Source organism: Strix uralensis, chromosome 9 (genome assembly GCF_047716275.1).
Source record: "Strix uralensis isolate ZFMK-TIS-50842 chromosome 9, bStrUra1, whole genome shotgun sequence".
In the NCBI taxonomy this organism is placed as follows: domain Eukaryota; kingdom Metazoa; phylum Chordata; class Aves; order Strigiformes; family Strigidae; genus Strix; species Strix uralensis.
In genome coordinates, this window is record NC_133980.1 from 1,422,057 (window position 1) to 1,443,715 (window position 21,659).

Below are 21,659 nucleotides of genomic sequence, written 5' to 3' on the forward strand. Positions count from 1 at the left end.
GTTCACGCGTGGCAGAACTTGAGGTTTCTAAATATCAATACTGGTCTTGCACATCTGAGTAAATAAAAGCTAAAGGCTTAGTTGATATAACTCCTTCAAATCACACTTGCCTATTAATAAATTAATAATTTATTTAACATTTAGCAACTTTCACAAGGCTTTGGTAAAACATAACTGTTTACTTCTCTCCTCTGTTTTTCCCCCAGAGCCACAAATCCACCATTTAAAGAGGTGTTATCACGAATCGAGTCCCATGAAGATTGCCGGAATTTACCAATGATCTCTTTCCTCATTCTTCCCATGCAGAGAGTTACTCGGCTTCCCTTACTGATGGATGTGAGAACGGAGTTACTTTCCTACTTTTCCTTGATGCATGTTCTTTTAATGTTAGCATTCTTTCATGTTCAATTCCTAGTTCATTCCAGTCTCTTCGTATCTTCTTTTACCAGGTGCGGGGCTGTAGATACTGGTCCCTTGATCATGAAGCACCGTAGCATTTGTTCACTTCCTGTGACTGGTACCTCCTGCTCCTGATCCCCCATTCAAAAGTTAAATATTGAGACATTCTAATAGAACAGTTTTACAGTAAAGGGTCAAAATGATTCTGAAACCAAGGAGGAACCTAGCACCAAAATTGTATCTAGTGATAGGATTAAAATTAAACCCTACAGTTGAAAAAACAAGACTTCCTATCCTATAGATGACGTAAGGGTCCTTCTGCAGTAAATACATTCAGGAGCAGGTTGTTAGGACCCGCAGTTAAGAGGATCACAGCATAACCCTGAAGAATGAACTCAGTTCTCAAGTTTTCCACTATTTCAGTTTTGTTTTGTTTGTTTCTTTGTTTTTCTTGGAAATGGTTGTGTAAACCTTAGACTTCAAAGTGAATTTGATTTTTAAGGCTTCAGTACCAGAAGTAGCGCTCCAAGTACATTCAGAGAGAAGGGAACAGAATTAAACCAAAGACTAATTTAATGTAAAAAAATCTTACGATGTTTTTGTTTCTCAATCAAAAAAAGTGATTTAACTGCTGTGTCCTAGATTCAGAATGCCAGTTTCTGATAGGACTTCATCTCCAACTCATAAGAATAAACTCTGTCAGTACGTAAAACTGGCATGTGTAATTCATAGATCGGATTTACTTCTCATTACTTTCCAGCACTTCCTCTGTTGGGATGCTGCAGCTGTCATCCCTTCCACCTGCTCTTTTGTTTTCATTAAATAGCAGCATTATGTATGTTTTCCCATGGTACATGTTGTAGCCTTCTCTGTTAATCCATTGGAAATACCTTCCACAAAGAGGTCAGACAGCATTATCTGGTGCCGTTTCCTTCCTGCAGGTACGGTTGTACATAAATGGGTATTTCAGCTTCCAGGAAAAGCTTAACACTGGGGCAGGAAGAGCCTGGTTGTGTGTGGCTGCAGGGGGATTTCATTGTGGTTTGCAAAAAGTTAGAGACAAGATGGCAGAAACGTTCCCTTTCCTGCCTCTCCCATGGCTGGGGGATGGCCAGGACGGGCAGAGCTTCGCTTTGTTCTGAGAAGCTTCCGAGGGAGGCACTCCTCCGCGAGACAGAGCACTCGCAAGTGACCCGGTGTTCCCACGCTTCACCCCTTTGATTTCAGTTAACTTGTATCTAAAACTCTGTATTTGTTCCAATCTGTGCTGCTTAGTCCTCTGAGGTAGCTGACACTTTATTTCAGACTATTTGTCAGAAAACTCCTAAGGATTCATCAAAATATGAGACCTGCAAGCAAGCTCTGAAAGAAGTGAGCAAGGTATGTTCTCAAAAGTTTAATCTGGATGCAGCGTTTTTTCTGCTTTGGCCGTTTTCCTTCCTAAATTGCACTGCGTGCTTCTGTCACTTCAAAAGTCCACTGTGAGAAGTGGCTGCTTTTGGGTTTTGTTAGTCACTTGAGAATTAATTTTCATGTTTATTACTCATTTTGTTCACCTGTTTCATTGTGTAGTTGGACAAATTTATTCTGTTTGCTGCCAGACACTCCAGCAGAGCGCTGTATAGTGGAGCATGCGTATGAAAAAGCCAAACCACTGTTCTGACAGTAGAGAAAATAAAGTCTGAATCTTCTAAGCGAATTTAAGCATTCTTCCTGCTTTTATTGCAAGTTAACCAGATCACCTGTCAGTTGTTCAGAGTTGTTCTCCTGTAGTCATGCTTTTTTGCCAAGAATCAGTAGTGGTAGAAGAGCACAAGTCTATTTTCCAGGCAGAGATTGGCAATTTCAACAGCACTTACTGGTATAGTAACTTCTGGTTCCTTTCGTTTGAGCCTGAGCAATCAGATTACCCACTCTTTTTAATTGGTGGGGTATATATTTGTATTTATTCATATACATTTATATTTTATATTTATATCCTGGAAATGGACAACTCTTTAAAACAGAACATTGTGGTATGAAAAGAAAGCTTAAGGATCTAAGGACTGGCTGTTTTTTGCTTTCAGGATCTCAGAATTTCGGAAGCTATAGTGCATCATAGACTGTTGTGAAACGTGAAGTACTGGGCGTCCTTTATTAAAACAAAAAGTCTTTCTCTGCATGCTGGGGCTAGATATTACCTTGGGCCTTGAACACTCTTGCCTACTTTAAGGGAAAAATGGATTTTCTTCATCCATAAATAATGCAAACAGGGAGAGCACTGAAGCATAAAAACTCTAAATTGTTTTATTTAAGAAAGGCCACTAGGGATCATTTTTATGCCCAAATTACTGTTTATTGCTTAGGAAAATATCCTAAGCTCGGCAACACTGTACTGCTGCCAACACAGTTGGGTTTTTCTGTAGGAACCGTGTACGGCGTGTGAAGTGCTTGGTTATGAAAGGAGAAAAGCCTGTTGGTGCTGGGAAGTCCGTGTCCGGTGTTGCGGGCTGAAGGGGAACGTGTTTTCATGCCTTTTCATCTTTGCTCCCCTGTTTTTATGTGCTCCCCACCCCCCTGTGCAGGCTTCACCAAAGCTGTAGCATGCTCTAAAATTGCATTCTGGGGGTCAGCTGCAATCAGACTTTTCCGGGGGTGCTTTTTGCCCTAGTTAAACACAACGGTACCGTAACGTTTGCATTGGGAGTTCCCGCTGTGAACGAGCGGGGTGTGCATGGAAGACAGGGCGGTGCGGAAGGTTCTTGGATCAGAGAGCTGTAACAGTCTCAGTCAGAACTTTGGGCTGAACCTTTGTGCCATCTGGACTTCCCTGAAGAATAAGTAATTATCACAGTATCGTAGGATGATTTGGGTTGAGGGGGATCGTCATCCAGTCCAGGCTCAAGGCAGTTGGGTCACACCTGGTCATTCAGGGCCGCGTTCAGTCTGGTCCTGAAAACATTATGTCTGTGCCCCAGCCTGGAAATGTCAGTTCCTGTGTGTATTTTATGCTTCCCCAGAAATGTGTTTTATAAAGGAACAAAAGCTTGTATTACAAGTCCTGAGTACACTAAACTTGTTCAATAAATGTTTCGTTTCTAGCTGGTACGTTTATGCAACGAAGGTGCTCGGAAAATGGAAAGGACAGAAATGATGTACACCATTAACTCCCAGCTGGAATTCAAAATCAAGGTAGGATGGTGATATTTCTGACCATAAATTGTGTAGCATATGAATAGCTTTGAGTGCACATTGTGTTTGACAGGTTCATTGCCAGCATAAAGGGAATTAGCGTAGGCTGTAAAACTGATGTGACATTTCAGGCAAGGAGGACGAGTTCATGTTCTGGGACAGATGAAGCCCTGGAAGTGCAGAGAGTGGCCAAGGCCTGTTGCATCTAACCCAGCAGAGTGAGCTTCAGGTTCAGGCTTCTCAGGGAAAGAGAGTACCAGGATATATATTTTTTTAAAAAGAATAAATTACTGCAGAATAAGGTCTGTCCACTCTCTGGGTTTCCCTTTGTGGATGAAGCCCTGTCCCTGTGCAGTGACAGTACCTGGTGACAGCGGCCACGCTACGGTTTTATGCTGGTTTAGGTAATTGGTAACTATGTGTGTGATGGTTTTGTCATAGTTCTTGCACAGAACCTGACGCTGCTCTGCCTGTGCCTCTGTCCTTCTGGCCTGGCAGAGTTTGAAGGGCTTTTTTGTCCCTCTCTTTCCTCCTCTCATAAAACAAGAGCAGAAGAACGCCTGGCGTTGTTCCTCCTTTGTGTGAGAATTGTTGCCTTTCTCCACTGCAAATGGGGGCTCTACAATTGGTCTTTTTGGTAGGAAAAAATAGCAGACATAGTCATAGTTAGCGGGGGTTTATTGTACTCTCAAGGTATTTCTTCAAGTACATTTACTTTTGTCTATTCAATGTCTCTTAAAATATCATTTCTATAAATAATGTCTCTTACCGTTACATCATGAGTATTCTTTCATTTGTGAGAAGATCTTCTGATTAACGTACATGTAGTAAGTAGAAGTTCATGTTTTTTAAAACGCAGTTCTTTAAAGAATTTTGGTCAGTCTTTGAGGAAATAAATCTGTCTCCAAAACAGTGTTTTCCAACTTGTCTAAACTATTTTTATTCTCAAACTTTGACTAAAAACTGAAAACAACAATAATATTTACTCATAACAGCAACAATAAATAAAACACTTCTTAATAAGTGCCATCACTGCATTTGCTAACTAACAGCGGAGGTAATAGTCTCAAGTCTTTGGATAGTCTAAAATGGAGTTGTGGGTAGTCTGGAGTCCGGACGATCTGCTTTGCAGTTTCATTCGTAGTTCTGGGACCCAGAGAAGCCCCTGGCAGTGCTGAAGCACTTACAGGGTTTCCTCTCAGCCGGTCCCTGCTCTGCGGCACCGAGAGGCCCCGTGTCACTCTCCTCTGCACATGCTGCAGCTGGCAGCCTCCGCCGCTGTCATGGGACTAGCAGCAACTTTATGTATTTGTTTTTCTGTATTTTTATACAAGTTTTTTTTCCTTTGTGCATCTTAAATATAACCATTTAGTGGTTTAGACCTTATCTGTGGTTTGAGAGCTTGCCAGCTGGCGTATAGAAGACTGCTTTGGCCACGTTTCAATACATTTTGAAGTCTTCTGACAGCTTGTTGTATATAGAAAGGAGATGGTATACATGATGTACTCTTTTGGCAATTAAGGAAAAATTAATGTTAAAGTAAAAACAAGCTGCCTCTGGAATATAGTCAATTAGGGAAATATGGTGAACACACTTGGAGTTCAGATTAGAGGAGTTTTTAGTTCGTCCTCAAATAGAAATTTTTTTAAGTACTTTTTGTCTGTAAAACAATCACCATGGTGCTATAATTCTGGTTTACAACCATTATAAATTAGGTAAAATATTTCTGTTCTTGCTCAGCCTCACAGTGTTTGGGGATTTTTGTTTACAGTAGCATTTCATGGGAGTACAAGAGAAGCTACTTAAATATTATGTCACTTTTGTCCATAGCTAATCTGTAGAATTTAATTTGTAATTTAGATTCAGAAGGTTTTATTCTTAAATTTTTCATATTTAGCACCAGAAAAATTGTGGGATTTTTCTGCGAACATGCTTTTGTGTTCATGAAACAAACTTGTTTGACTTCCTTGTTCAAGGACCATCTAGCCCAAAGTCTTTCAATTTTGTGAAGTCCCAAAAAGCGCGATGGTGTGACTGAGGGTCTGGGCTGATGTTGCAGGTTCCTGTGCTGTCGCGTGGAGCCATCACGGCAATTCAGGAAATGTAAAAGCCCATTTGCTTCAGTCCATTTTCATGCTACTTGAAGATACTGAACCAACAGAGTTTTGATTGAAAGTGCGCCAGGTTTTTTAAAGCCGAATGTTGATACAGAACTTTTATTTGATTTGAGTGATGGAGCTTGGGAGTTCCTCTGGGGGCGTCGTATCCGAGCACTGAGCTAAATTGGCCTGTTGTAACCTGTGAGGTGTCGTTACTAAAGTGACTGTCTGTACGAAAAATGACACAATACGGGCCTAGGAGAAAGTAATGAGGTTGGATTGATAGAAGGCGAAGTTGGCCACTGATCTGAGTGACAGTATCAGTTAATGAACGTGAAGTTACAGTGATTTATAACCAGATTGACATACTCTGAGTCACTAACAGACTTGGATAAAAATCTATTTATGAAATATGTATTTGAAACAAAATTCTGCATTTTCAAATTGGAGAATACAGGAGAAAATACATTTAATAAACTCATGGGTAATACAAAACCAGAAACCTGCAAAAAAAGTCATATAAGTCAAACCAGAGTCTGTGAGTTTAGATTAATTGAGAAGAAATGTCCAAAGGAATTTTGTCACAATTCAATAAATTATCTTGGTGGCATGAATGCAAAAATCCTAGGAATCATAGCAGATAAATGAAATGTGTTGGTATTTATCAGTAGTCCCTCTGAAAGAACACGGGCTTGGAAGGTCCCTGATGTGGGGCTCCCGTAAGACCAAGGCTTTGTTCTAGTTGCGGGTGAGGGTGGACACTCATCACTGCCTGTTCTGGCCGTGTGGGGGCGTCAGCCTGGGGCAAGGGAAAAAGTTGAAGGCTGCTTTGATTTGTACCAAATCGGCAGCAGTTCCGGAGGGCTGCCACGCTTTGTGGTGTTGACCTGCCACGCGAGGGAAGACACGCAGAAGAGCTCTGCACGGTGGCAGAAAAAGCATCTTTGGAAAAATTGTTTTGTCGTGTGCCACTTCAGAGTCACAGTAAAATCATACCTCAAAAATGCAAAACCAAGGGGGTGGCTGCACATAAAATGAGGGAGTTAATACTTTGTTCTTCCAACAGCAAGATCGCAGTCAAAGCACCGTATTTTGGCTTTGGCAAAGTACTGGGGCGCAAGTATTGACAAGTTGAAGTTAGCTGAGTAAAGGGCAGCTAAAGTGATTAAAAGATATAAAAAGACAACCCATGCAGAATGAAGAAGACAGCTGACAAACTGAATGAAGAAATATTTTTTTTTTTAGGAGCATGTGAAAGGTGCTTTAAATGAGGGGAAAAAAGCAGTTGTCTTCATTAGCCTAATCGTGCCAGACCAAAACTGCATTGCACCAGCAGCAAAGAAGGTGGTGAGGTTTGAGAAGCAGAAGCTAGGTACATTGAGAGTAGAAACAAGAATTTAGTTATTTCACTTGAAACAAAAGGTCTTTCTGTGGGGTCTGTTTCTGTCACAGTTGGGAATAATTTAGATTAACAAAGCCTGGAGTTCACACTAGGTAGCTGTTATCCTCTCCTTGCTTCAGGAGTTGCAGGTGCTGGGCCTGGCCCTAGAGAGAAATGGGGATCCTGCTCCACAGAACGTGTAGAGTTGAACTACACCCACTAGGTATCAACTAGATAAAGAGCAGCTCTAGTACCCTTAATCATCCATCTTGTGTAACGCGATGACGGGGACAGGTAAGGGTGTGACGTTTCAAGAGCTCCTAATGAGAAGAGCAAGTACTTGGAAAACTTCCCCTCCTGCTATCGAGGGACAACACGTAAGTGGTTTGGTGTGGCAAACCCCTACCTGCACCTTCAGCTGAGGGGTGGAGGTTCACACAAACGCGACGGACTCTTCCGGGACCCAGTGGCGTGGGCGCGGGGAGCTGTGGCTCTGCTCTGAGAGGGTCCCTGACCAGCTCAGGCCCGCGGCTCGTTCCAGCAGCGTGCCCGGAGCAGCCCCACTGGCCCGGCCCTCTCGGCTGCGGTAGCAAGTCCCAAAGCAGTTGTGGTCAAATGAAACAGCCACCGTTTTCTGACAGAATGGAAGATGGGGGGGGAAAAAAGTTAAATTCATCCCGAGGAAGGACACTACTTGTGAATGTGGCCTGGCACAAGTGGGTACCTGAAGAGATGTCCTCAAAAACCTTCAGCCATGTCCTTCTAACCACTGGTGAATTTCTGATGTCATGAGCAAACTATTACTGTTTTGGCATTAAAATGCACAACTAAATCAAACCCAGCAGATCACCTACTGCTTTATGTGGTCTTTCACAGAGCTGTGGTGGAACTTCAGTGTACTCAGAGCAGAAAATGGATGTTGCCACATTCGATTGCTAAGCCTCTGGCGTTCCTCACTTACCTCTTAAAGGCAAAAAAAGAACCTCTCAATAATAATAATAATGTTCTGTTAGGACCAATCTGATTTTGTATGCCATCTCCATAATCTGTTTGTGTGTTTTAACATACTCACAGAATACTTCAGAGTGGATTGTACAGCATGTTTCTCTTGTGAACGGATTTTACTTTTTTTTTATTCTGTGCATGGTACAGAACACGCCCTCAGAAGGAAGGCACAGAGCATTTTAACTGGCCTTAGGGCTGCAATGAGGTGCAGTGGGCAGTAGCCCCATGTTTGAGACAAGAAGCTGAAGTTTTTCTTTCCAACCGTTCAGGTAGAAAAGCTGTGAGGTACCTGGAGGAGAATGTAGTGTTCGTACATGCTTAACAAAGGAATGCTTACTCGACAAAAACCAACATATTCCTGGACGACAGTCTTTTTATTTTTAATCTCCTTAGGAGATCTCGCACAGTCTGTGTCATCCCAAGTATGACCAGTCGAGTCTGTTTGTTTTTATCTTGGATGAGCAATTATGTCATGTGCATGAGTGATTTTCAAGTATTTGCAGGCTATTACTTGTGTATTATACGAATGATTAAAATACCTTAAACCTTGATAACCTCTGTTTTGAGCTTGTACTCATGATCTCTGAGCTTTGAGTTTATTCAAGTATTTTTCTCCCAAATAAATAGTACTGTTACCTGATTTTTAAAAATCTCTGCTTCTGAAAGATTAAAATGTTATTTTCTTGCTTTGTAGCCATTTCCACTGGTTTCCTCTTCACGATGGTTAGTGAAAAGAGGGGAGTTAACAGCGTACGTGGAGGACACTGGACTCTTCTCTAAAAGAACCTCTAAACAGCAGGTGTACTTCTTCCTCTTCAATGACGTCCTCATTATCACCAAGAAGAAGAGGTAAGAGCAGCTTCACCAATGCAGAGTTGCCTTTGTGTTCAACTCCCTGAATCACAGAACAGCTGAGTTACTGTTGTCTTTCAAAATCACCGTGACTGTTGCGTGTGCTCACCCTAGGGAGAGTGGAAAGTGAAGCTCTGGCCTTTGGAACGGCCACTGGCCACTGCGATTGCGACCACGGCATTTGTACCTGTGCTCTGGCCACGTGCTTGTTAGAAAGAATGAGGGAGCTGTGAAGAGGAGTGGGCCTGGTACAGCTGCAGCATAGAACAGGAGGAAATCTGGTCTAAACGTGGTTTAAGTCCAGTAAACATTTGTAAAGCCACGTGTATGTTTTAATAGGCTGTGTCAGAGAGAGCAAATGAATGAAGAAGCTGAGTTCTAATATTGCTCTATCAGACTATGCTTAGAACTGACAAGTGACTACTTGTTAGGATTTATTTTTGGCAAACACAATTGAAATTCCAATTGTCGAACAAATGAGGAAGGTCATCCTTGATGCCTTAGCAAAGGGAGAGGTTTGGAAGGATAAAGAAGTAGGGATTTTCATTCCCCTCCACACTTCCCCCGTTGGGCTGTGTTTGAGAACAAGGTATGGGATACTTCTAGCAGTCTCCATTTAAATCTTTATCACTAGGTTTGAGGGGAGGTTTAGAATAATTGAATTGGATGCAATTTACATCCTCTCCTCTTGCTATTAGGTAATACTTGCTAGAAAAGCTTTATTCCCGAGGCTTAAAAACTGTTTTGAAGAACAGTTATTTTGCATCTGGGTTGGCCACTTAAGCCAAATACCATCTATTTTTAAAAGAGACCCTTCTGTGAAACTCCAAAACTATATGTAAATAAACTTTGAAGTATGCAGTATGATATAAAATCTGGGAAGAAAATGCTAATATTTAAGGAAAGAGCTAAACGAAAACGGAGGGGGAGAATTATTTAAGTGAACGGGGGTTTTTTATATAAAGATGGGAAGAAAAGTGAATAGATTTCTCGCCAGCTGTCTTACTGATGTGGAGATGTTTCTGAGATCCAGTGTTTATCAAAGCTTATGCTGAAATGGTGCTGTGAAAGTCCCTGTTAAATCACTGGCAGCACATCAGAGTTGTATGGCGCTTTTTTAAACCCTGTGTTTCTTTTCTTATGGGCCTGCTGTTAACATGTTACTGTGTTGGTAGCTAAGTAAATGTTTGAGTTGGGAAAACAGTGTGAAAAGTCTATTATCTGTGTTGTTACATTGTTTATTGGTTTCCTATGTGATGACTTCTTGTCCAGATTATAAAAGAAATTTTTATAACAATGTATCTTATCCAAACTTTGGGGCTTTTGACTTGTAACAGTTTCCAGCTGTTGGAATTGAAATGTCCTAAATAGGCCCAGAAGCCAAAATGAACAGAACACTTCATGTTAATGATGAGATTTACACAGTCACCCTGCCAGGACGCCCTAAACAAATGGATACAATTGAAAAGGACCCATTTCTGTGAGTCTCCCCGGGGCTTCCAGTCAGACTGTCCTGTTGAATGGAGGCAAGAATTGGGAAGGACTTGTAGAGGTCTATCTCCGTTGATTAATTAGTAAGGAATGCATTTATTATTTGTTATGCAAATGTATTATAGACTACATTTCTCTTTCAGATGCAAGATTCTCAAATCACTACAGCAGCGTCTGTAGGTGGTTTTGCTAGTTCTGTCCTTGGCTAAGCAGGGATTGCCCAGACTAAAACACTGAACTGACTTCTTTAAAAACAAAACAAAAAACAAATACAAAAAACCAACGAAAGACCCTCACCACCAGTGCTCCCCACTCCGAAAAAAGTCCAACACTAAACAAACCAACCAACCTTTCCCTGTTTCAGAGTATATATTTTAAGAAAAAAGAAAGTGGGAGAGAGAGACTGATAAATATTAGATACAAAATGTTTTTTTCTTCAGTAGGAACCCTCAGCTACTACAGATGGCACTTGAAACAATTGTCCTCAAGTGATAAGTAGCATCTTTTTGTAGATAAATGAATTAATTTGAATCTAGAGCTGGATTTAGGGGAATGTGAAACCTAAATCCACACCTCTACTCCCTCTCCTCTCATAGCCTTAACACTTTTCTGCAGTCGGGCAATCACAGTACATTTAATGTGTTACGTTTCAAGGATGAGCTGTGTGCACACCTTTCCCTAAAGATAAGGACATGCAGAACACACGTGAGTTAAAATTCCTTTTGGCATCCCCGGGTTATATGTGTGGAAATTAAATTTAGCTTTCTGCATGCTGAAATATTGAAGGTTCTCCCAGCTTCTACGCATGTCAAATTCCTTTAATTAGACCAAAACCTTTTTGTATTGTTTGTACTTTGGGACCCAAGAAGTGACATGTAACAGCATAATTAACCCGGCTGTATTTTTACAGAGCACTAAAAGAGTTCGGTGCACCCGGCTCATTCCCCATGTAGCTGAAATAAGAACTTTGCTTCTACACTAGACGTGCTGGCAGAAACTAATCCACAAATACAGTATGATCTGTAAACCCTAAAGAAATTCTTCTATGCTGTGTGAGTAACAGAAACCAGCAATATCTTATGTTTTGAGTCATAACGTTGCTCAGTTCATGTTTCAGCAATTCTTTTTCTGAAGGATTAAAAAGAAGCCTTACAACTACCAAGGTGTTCACAGGTATTTTTCTGACAGTTTGCAAAATGGGTAGAATATACCTTACCAGATGTTAAGTCATCATCTCTCCATTTTCTTACAATATTTGAGCAACCACAAAGGACGGATACGCTTCATTTGCACCTGCCACAAGGGGTCTGTCACCCTCTGCTTCAGTTCCAGGTGTTTGGGATCTGATTTGTATCGGTTCAGCGCTTGGGTTTCTGTGTGTCTCTGGCAGCAAAACTAATCTTCTCAAGTATTTTTTCAATTTAAATTATTTTAATGAACCATAGTAATCTGAGGCTCTAGCATAGCTTTTCATCACTCGAGATTGAGGTCTAATAGATTTTACTTTAAGGTGGAGTATGTATAGTTGCACCTTAAAACTTGATGTATTTGATTTACTGCAACATTCGACACACAGCAACATACGGGCCAGGAGGGAGAACTGGCTTCATGCCTACGTAAGCCCTTTTTTTCTGTCTTGTCTTGTTGCACCAGTGTAGGACAGTAAATCTGGAAAAGTTCACAAGCGTACATGAAATTATGAGGTAATTAGTTTATCAGTGTCCTGGGTTCATGATATATCCTGGTAAACCTGCAAATACACATAAGGCAATTCTGGGAAGTATGCTTGCAAGCTTCAGTGGAAACAAAAAGGCCTTTTCACCTGCCTTCTCTTTTTTGGTGATTAGTTGCTACTTCTTGAGTAAGCGATGTAGATCCTTTTAACTGTTTCTTTAACTATGTTTCACAACTTTAAAAGTTTGGAAATGCATAGTCATTTTCCACTTGGAAAAAAAAAAAAGTTTCCAGTATTGCCTGATACAAATAAGCAGCAAAGCCAAGACAGGGTAACAGGTTGAACTCCTGTAGGAGTGCTGAGAAGGCTGCCCAGGCAGTCTGCACTTGGAGCACACGTCGTAAATACGTCACAAGGGGGTGAAGGGGGTTAAGTAACTGTTCCTGTCTCTGATGTATCTTCCCTGTCAGGATGGTCCTGGTTAGCAGAAGTGATTCTCATGTTTAGAAAGGAAAGGGAAGACTGCGTATTTTCATTTAAGTCTTTGTGCTGTTAAAATCGGTGACACTTTAACATTCCAATTTGCGATGTCTAATGTTTTGTCCACCTCTCCACGTACATTCCAGTGATGAGGAAAGCAAAGCTTCTAACTTGCATAATTCTTAGAATTCTTTCTAGTCACTTTCAGGAAGTTATTAAGCGCATGTAGCAAATCATTACTCATGTCACTTAGAGCTGGTGTATTTATTTACAGTGTACTTTCCAGAAGGTAAATTGCACAGTGCATTTTGCAAGACCAATAGTGTGTGACAAGCCTTTGCCTATTTTTAAAATTCACAGTGGACTAAGGTTATGTTTCAGAATATTGTAAAGTAGTTTTGAAGTAGGCCTTCTATGTGAGGTGGACAAGGAGTGTACAGGTGATTGTCCTGTATTTAAAATGAAGATCAGTAAGGTTTACCTGGAGGCAGTATGCATGCCCATAGTTTTACAGGCACAGGGAAAGGGAAATTTTACTACTTTTCTTATAACATTGTAAAGTTAATGTCTGTTGTTCATGTGAAGGTGAAGCTATAGCAGAAGAACAGTGCAGCTCTATACAATTGTTGTGCCTGTGAGTTAAGTTCAGCTTATGCCATCTCAAGAGCGCCAGAGTCATTTAACTGTGCCACTAAATGAAACTCCATGGGGTTTAAAAACCGATCTACTTTGTATTTTGGAAAATTGGTAGCTTTGAAAGACAAACAGAAAAGCAAGGCTGAGCTGTCAGAAGAATCACGCAATACTATGTAGTTAAGTGGATTCTGTGGCTGAGTTTGCTTCCAGACAAACTTAATGGCAAATTAAACATGGAACTTGTGGGGTTTTCTTCCCCGTTTTTGTTCTACAGCGAGGAGAGTTACAACGTCACGGATTATTCTCTGAGGGACCAGCTGGTGGTACAACAGTGTGACAGCGAGGACCTGACTTCTTCTCCAGTAAAGAACGCTTCAACTATGCTGTACTCGCGGCAGAGCTCTGCGGCACACCTCTTCAGGCTGGCTGTGCTCAGTAACCACGCCGCAGAGAAGGTGGAGATGCTCCTGGGCACAGATACTCAGTAAGTGAAGAGAATTCCTGTAATTTTTCACCTGATGATCTCAACAGGCTGCCTGCCCCCACACCACCCAGTCGGGGTAGTACAAAATGCCCAGCTCCTGTCTGGCAAGCATAAACCCCAATTAAACGAGCCGGAAGCTCACAAGCAGGCAGGTGTGTGCTGCCTGGGGGAGCGCGGCTGCAGGAACCAGCCGCTGTGTGTGCTGCTGCCCTCTCGGCCACACTGAGCACCCACTGGCACACGCGCTGCTCCTGTTGTAAGCGGGTGCTTGCAAAGCGAGGTGAGGTAACCTTGATGAATGAACCTTTCTGATTTTTAATGAGCAGCAGAGCAGGAGAACATGCAGCTCGTGTAATATCCCCCAAGGTACTGGAATAAATATTACCAGAATAACATTGCAAAACCTAGTTCGGTTTCTCTAACGTGATCTTGTCACGAGGACTCAGTGGTTGTAAGTCCATGTCATGTCAGTGTCGTTCTCTTGCCTTGAGGTCACTGTGTAGGAATAACAGAAAATTGAAAGCGTATGCTGAAATTCTGTAAAACAAAGTAGCTGTTATTACGTGCTACTGTCTTGGGTCTTCAGGCCAAGAATTAGCCATGGAGACTGCCAGCTCCCCAGCCAGGGGCTACTGAATCCCTTCGAGTTGTTACAGGTGAGGCAGAGAAGCGAGGCCTGCAGGACAGATGTAAGCAGTTTGGATTTCTTGCGGCTTGGGGGGGTTGTGGAAGGAATTTCCATTAAATTTGTTATTTTCAACTGAAGTGATAGCACAGTAAAAAAAAAAGAAATAAAGTTCTGCCACATAACACAACTGTTAATTAAACTGCATAATCTAATGATTACATAATGCAATATGGAAGTTTCTTACTGTTTAATTTGAACTACAAATGTGACTTAAGTATCAGAGTGATCACTGGGCTTTGTTGCAGCACGAGTACGATGTGTTAAAATGCTTCTCTAACAGAGCTGAGAACTGAAAGTCGAGGCCCAGGTGGTCTGCCTGGCCTGTTAACATAGCACGTGTCTAATGAAAGGTCGTTACAAGCTGTCAAGGTCCCTGTAGCAAGGCTCCCACCCCAGGTGATGGAGCCTGCGAGTCTAAGCACAATGCAGGGTACTGTGAGGGAAACGGGGCTCTTGCTGTTGGAGCTGAGGGAGGCTTTCTTTATCCTCATCTTGAGAAGATGACCTCGAGTCACCTGACTGCAGAGATTCCTTTGAGCTTGCTCTGTCAGATACTTTTCTGCGCTGGTTTGTTCCTTGGTTTAAAGTATCTCATGGTGAGGGTCAGTTCTCACAGCCCAGCGGCGGCTGCGCGTAGGGCACAGGTGTGTCCTGAGGCATGGTGGCGGTAGCTGGCAAACGCTGTCGGGGGTGGGTGCCCAACGCTCTTGTCCTGGAGCAGCCGTTGGCGAGTTACCGATTGCAACGGCCGGCCTGGCCAGCGCAGCAGTGGGAGCGCTGCTGGATGGAACGGGAGGAGGCATCCGGCCTGGCCCGGGGACGCGGTGGAGCTGCGCTGGGATAGAGCTGCTCCTTGTTCTCCTGAGGCAGTTGGGAGAGTGTTCCGCTTTAGAAACGCCAACAAGAAGTGTCTTGTTCTTTTGGGTGCAAATACCCGAGAGGCCGTCGCTCATCTGTGGTGCCATTAACTTCCACACAGCCCTTCACAACAGTGAAAGATGTTATCTGTTCTAGTGGAAGTTGGAGGCAGGACAGAAGACATGAAACAGAGCGCTTCAGACCTATCCCAGCCTGGAAGAATTTACAGTTTTAGGTTTGCTTTCAAAGTTTAGAATAACCCTGAAAGAAACTATAGATCATTAATGATTTCTATTAAAGATCTCATTATAAAGTAAGCAGATGATTCAGACTTGTTTGGAAATGCGTTTTTATTGGGAAGAAAATGCAGCACATTTTTAGTTGTCTGGGCTTTTTATGAAAAGACGTTTTGTTCTGCAGAGTTATTATTAATTTGCTATATACTGTTTGTAATATAAATAGCAGTCTAGCAGACTGTCATTCAGAGGAAAAGATTCTGGAAAGAATTACTTTATTTGAAAATAACATATTTTTATGGAGTATTAGCATGTATACAAAAGATACAGCAAAACTTAACTTTCTCTCAACTGTGAGAAGGATGGGAAGGGAATCTACAATAGGAATGCCAAGCTGGGCGGTTTCAAGTGCTTATTGAACAGAGTTTTGCACAAGTAAAACTTAAATGCTAAGAATGGTTACAGGGAAAGGAAAATAGGAGTCTAAATAACACCTGTTTCTGAAAAAAAAAAGCCACAAGTTAATTAAGCTCATGCAAAATTGTATACAGACTTTTGTATTTTGGTTGAAACACAGCAAGTTTAGTACCAACTACTTCTAATGACTGAAATGCCTAAAGTAGCATGTGTTGTAGTTTTGGCCACCTGCATGAGACCAACAGGTACCACGTCTTAGTAGGACGTGTGCAGTAGTTCCATCTTTGAGGAAATGGGTGTTGTGATTTAAAAAAAAAATAATTAGTTCCTTGTTAAATGCCAAATACTCTAGGGGAGTTGTGTAATTTGCGTAAATGTCCCATTTTCTGGCACTTCTGAAAACACTGTAATGCTGTTTCCAAACAGCATTTTCTTCTGGTTTCAGATGTTGTCAGATTTTTCACAAAATCAAGTCTCAGCAGAAGACAGATGTTTTCCATTATTTTTGGTTAAAAACTGAAGTTATCCAGAGATAGCAACAAAACTTTTTTTTAGAGGAGAGGGAATAGGAAAATTCAACCCTGCAACTCCCTTGTGTTGTTCTGATCTGTACTGATAGCAAAGCCCTTCAACAAACATGAGAGAAAATCTAATTTCACTGAAATGTTTGTTCTGGGAATCAAGTTCAAACTTTGATTTGTCAAAATTCAAAGTGCTAATGATTAACTCGTTATAGCTCAGTTGCTAATGGAGCTGATTTAGGATTAGCTTGCTTTCTCCTTTACTGTCTGACATCTCTGTAGCTTGTTCCACTCCCTTCCAAAAGCAGTTGTCAGTAATTTGCACTTCTGTGATGTATTGTTCAACACTTAGAACCTAGGTAATTCTTTCTGCTCTCCTCAGAGATACTGACACAGAGATCCGAGGTTGGTCATGTTTTGCCTCAGTTATACAAGGTGAGATTCAAATGACTAATTTAGGCCTTCACTGGGTCCTTCCTTGTTTGTGCTGGCTCTCGGGATTTCCCCAAACCAACACCTCTGGAAACATGAATGTGTTGTCCTGAGAGCACAGAGAAACTTCAGCTTTTTTTTTTTTTTTTTTCTTTTCATTCTAAGTGCACAGTGCAGATAGTCCTTTACAGTAAACCAGTTGGTATTGTATATTAAAATTGCTCTATTGCATTTATCAGATGCTTTGTACATCAGATGGATTTTTTTTGTTTTAATAAGATTACTAATAAGTACTGGTCACAGACACTAGCGGAGAAGTTTACCTGCATTACTTAAAAATAACTAAAATAAAGGTATATAAGACATCATGCCAGCAGGTCCCATGTTTACAGGCTTTTTTTCCTTAATCCAACCTGTTTAAAATAGTTAAGTAAGTGTGAATAATATATTAATAGAAGTAGTATCACACCTTCTGGTTGTATTTTGAGAGGAGAAAGGAGGTTTGGTTTTGTTTACCCAGTTAGAAAGAGGGAAAATTTAAATACCGAATCTTGAAAGGGGGAGTAATCTCGACCGTTACCAAGAGTGTGAGTTGGGAAACTCGAGTTTTGTCTTTGCTGTCTGCAGGAGTGACAGAGCTCGCTGGATTACAGCGCTCGGACAGGACAGAGACGGGCAGAAAACGGACCGGACGAGTAAGTTCCGAGTGCCAGGATTTCCGGGAGCTTTGACAGGAGAGTGGGAATACACTGCCCCTTAGTGGGGGTGGGCGTGAGCAAGAGGAGGCTGTAACTTGTAACTACCCCTGGAAACGGCTGTTTCTTCTCCTGGGCTCGGTTGCTGTGGTGTGGGTGAAGTTGCTGTCTCTCCCCGTGCCCAGGGGCAGCTTTGAGGAGTTCTGTTTCACACAGTAATTTCCATTTCCATCATTTGCTGCCTCCGTTGGTTTTTAGGGGGGAGTATACTCTAAAATGGAAATTCTTAAAGTAAATTGTATATATTTTTTTAATGTAAAAGATACTCTGTTAGGTGCATTGTTTAATTCAGCCTGGCTTATTTCTCCCACAGCTCTGACTCAGGTAGAGATCATCAGAACTTACACTGCAAAGCAGTCGGATGAACTGTCTCTTCAAGTTGCCGATGTTGTTTTGGTTTATCAAAAAGTCAGTGATGGTGAGTGAGAATTCTGCTGTCAGCAGCCATCTGTCACCGCTGCAGGTGAACCCAGCGTGGAGGATTTGTTCCCTAACAGCATCGGCTGTAGAAGGAATAAAGGTTTTGGCTCCCAGGAGAGACGTGAATGTTTCGGTTCAGGTCTCTGAAGGATGGCCTCTGTTCAGGCAACAGATGTTCAAAGTAACTCATCACCTATTACAATTTATATAGATAAATAGCTGCAGAAAGGGTGTGCTTGGCTGGTTTCAGCATCTGAAATATCCACAAATAAATTGAATTCTACCTAAAACCAGGGAGCTCAGACATTTAGTGATCGAGCAGCAGCTTTGTCTTGGAGAGATGTACATGTTATTAGTCATGCCATACCTGTTAGGAGAGGGGCCCAGCACAGTGGTTTTGCTTAAGTTTTCCATTGCATCAGGTACCCCAAGACCAAAATTGATCCTTGCCTGGAGGTGCAAGTGATTCTACTGCTGCCTCATGGTGGGCTGACTTGGTGCTGCCTGAAGCTGTCAGCACCTAAACTACTAAATCCTAACATGGTGATGTTTTTCAGTATTACATATGAAATCAAAGATCTGAGCAGTTGTGCTGTGTTGCTGTCTTTAGATTGCAATATTACATTCTTTATATATTGTTTCAAACTACGTTTGAATTACAATATAAAAAATTTGACACATTTCATACAGTATTTATTTTAACATGCTATTTTGTTCCCAGTCTGCCTGTATTAAACCCTGCCAAACCTATCTTAATCTGGTCCTTTACTCCCTAAAAGGTCAGTGTGTAACATAGGGATGCCTGTGTCAGTGGTGTCGGCTCAGGTGCAACACAGGCACTTCAGCCAGTGTCTCCACCACTGAAAAGCTTTGTGACCCCTTGTCCGCTTGCCCCTGCAGGTTGGTATGAAGGGGAACGGTTGCGGGATGGCGAAAGAGGATGGTTTCCCATGGAGTGTGCTAAAGAAATCACCTGTCAGGCCACGATCGACAAGAACATGGAACGGATGGGCCGCTTGCTCGGACTTGAAACCAACGTGTAGGAGGGTTTTTGCTGCTTCCCGCTGTCCTACAGGATTTGCACTAACAGCTGTCGGTGGGGACATGGCTGCATGCCCTGCAGGCCTCGCATGGAAGAGGGGGGTCACCACTGCGAAAAATCTAGTTAACAGAGCGTCCCTTTTTGGTGTGAGAGCTCTGAACTGAAACCTGGCTCTACCAATAGCAGATTTCAACTAGAAGTAGTTTCTTAGGCACTGGAGATCAGCCATGCATCTTCTTGACTCAAATTTCAGTTTCAACTTCAGTTCCTCCATCCCTGCCTCTTCATGTATTCTTTCTCCATCTGTTTTTGAGCATTTTGACTTTCTTTCAGAAGCAGAACTTGGTGTAGCAGTCTGTGTAGGAGACTGAACACCAGGAACTCACCCAAGCCCTTGAGCTGGAAGCAAATAGTAACACTGGGGGGTTTCCTGCTCCTGAGAAGCTGCAGTGTTACATTCCCAGAGTATGTTAATGGGATGTTGTGTCAAGATCTGCCTGTAACCCAAACTAGCAACGCAGAGAGGACCACGTCCCAGGCTTTGTAAGATGTAATGAGATCTCTGCTCGATGTTGGGGAAGCTAACAGGAGCCCCAGGGAAGAAGCCAGAGCAGTGCCTGCAGGGGCAGCAGTCTCTGACACGGTGTGTTACTCTTGCAGGCAGCTCAGACGACTTCTCCTCCTAGTGCTACAGTGCTGAAAGGATTCCTGAACGCAAGAAAGAGGTACCAAACTCAGCAGAATAGATAATGTCGATTTTCTCATTCTCAGATCCATTTTAGCACAGGTATTTTAAAGGAGTGTAACTGCTGGAAATGGGTCCATTTTGTTTCCATTTTCCTTGTGATTAACTAGGTCTTCATATTAAGTTGGTGCTTTAGAGCATGGGTTTTGATGAGGACTGCAGAAAACATGAAATACTCTGCTCTGCATTTGGGGGGTTTGTTTTTTAGTCTTTCTGCTCTTCTGTACTAGAGGAGATGATCATTTCCTTCTGTGGAGGCAAAAAGTTCAACTGAACTTCAGTTTTACCTACATCTTCAGGGTTTGTTAGCATTGTGTTGAATCCACAGGTAAAAACAGAGGGAGAAGATCTGTAGAGTTTTGTTAAGGTGCCAGGTTATACAAATGGTAAGAGACCACCACTGAGGAAAGACTTGGGAGCAGATCATGCCATACCTCGATTAACTTGGTATTTTGTTACCTTTGCCATTCCCATGTGATTGCAGGGGGTGCTTCAGGTAGGAGAGGAGGAGGGAGGGTGAGAGAGTGATAGATAAAATAGTACCCAGAGCCTGCTTTCAGAGGAGCTCGCAGCAGTGCTGCTTCACATGTGCTCTTCTCTGCTTTCGAGAAGACTCCTCACAATTGCACTACACACAGCACCTGCTCAAGTTTTGCACCTGCAGTTTAGTTTTGGAATTTCACAGAAAAGAAGCAGACAACCACTTAACATTGTGTGAACAAAATGCACTCAAAAATGAAGTTAAGTTTCAGTGCATCATTCCTGTGTGTAGGTGTGACAGTTTGTATTATAAACTTCACCTTTCTAAGGACCAGCTGCTAACTCAGCAGGGTAGAACACATGCTCAATAAAAATGAGGGAAAAACTTGTAGTACAAAGGCTTTCTTGTTGCATTCCCCATCTTTTTAAAGGGGCTGCATGTTGTTTTATATACTGTAATATGTTGATTCAATTTGTGAATGAATTGGATGTTTATAAAGATGTATCTCTGTAACAATATATCAGGAAGGCAATGATTTTGTACAAAAACACTTACCTTGACAGTCTGACAGTGGTTATACAGCCTTGTAAATTAATTTATAAGTAGACTGATAAAATAGTAATGAGAAACTGTAAATTGAACAAAGACTTATTTAACATAGTAAAAAACCTGCTAATATTTTAACAAATTTTATTGTACACAGGCAGATGTTTAACACATAACTGAATGTATAAATCCAGGCATTAATTTTATTCAGATTTTTTTAATACATTGTATATATTTTTCATACCTAGTTTTTCCAAAAATGCTGTAATGTTTTTTAAAGACATTTTTCATATTGTTGGACACAGTTCTTCAGGAATTAAAGACTTCTATAATTTTATAGGACAACAATCAATAAAATCCTTTTAAATTCTTACTAAAAAAGGCTTCAGTTTTTCTTTAAGCAATACCATTAAACTGCAAGTTGCTAATGTCATTCTTGTCAAAGAAATTAAATGTTCTGTAACCTGTGGCATTTTAAATTTTCTGTTCTGTAAAGATAAATAGTACCATCATGTGTCCTACTTCATCTGGCACAGCTCCAATTTCTGCCTGTGCCCTTGAACTTGGAACAGAGGTATAAATCAGGCTGAGGAGGGCATCTCCTCTCTCAGCAACTGCAGTAGGAGAGGGAGACAGGAAGAGAGTCAAGGCTCTTCAGCTACCTTTGCTTTCTTTTAAAAGTTTCTTTACAGCAACTCTGGTCCAGCCACTGCAGGGCTGACCAAAAGTTAAAGCTTTGTCCAAGCACCTCAACCACTGGCAGGAGCAGGGCACCAAAGGCCTCTCGAGGAAGCCTGTTCCAGTGTCTGAGCCCTTCTCAGCAAATAAATGATTCACATCCAGCC

At 41.8% G+C, this 21,659-nt stretch overlaps 1 protein-coding gene across 4 annotated transcripts in view; it reads left to right on the forward strand.

The window, feature by feature from the left end:
* ARHGEF26 (Rho guanine nucleotide exchange factor 26) overlaps positions 1 to 21,195 on the forward strand; it is an 81,595-nt gene extending 60,400 nt beyond the window's left edge. For all 4 annotated transcript variants that reach the window (XM_074878369.1, XM_074878367.1, XM_074878370.1 and 1 more), the window contains 8 exons: positions 207 to 336; positions 1,705 to 1,779; positions 3,481 to 3,570; positions 8,750 to 8,904; positions 13,464 to 13,673; positions 17,453 to 17,520; positions 17,894 to 17,998; positions 18,901 to 21,195. In XM_074878369.1, the coding sequence (XP_074734470.1) occupies positions 207 to 336; positions 1,705 to 1,779; positions 3,481 to 3,570; positions 8,750 to 8,904; positions 13,464 to 13,673; positions 17,453 to 17,520; positions 17,894 to 17,998; positions 18,901 to 19,043 (976 nt within the window). In that variant the 3' untranslated portion in view covers positions 19,044 to 21,195. The remainder of the gene's footprint in view (positions 1 to 206; positions 337 to 1,704; positions 1,780 to 3,480; positions 3,571 to 8,749; positions 8,905 to 13,463; positions 13,674 to 17,452; positions 17,521 to 17,893; positions 17,999 to 18,900) is intronic.
* The last annotated feature ends 464 nt before the right edge of the window (positions 21,196 to 21,659 follow it).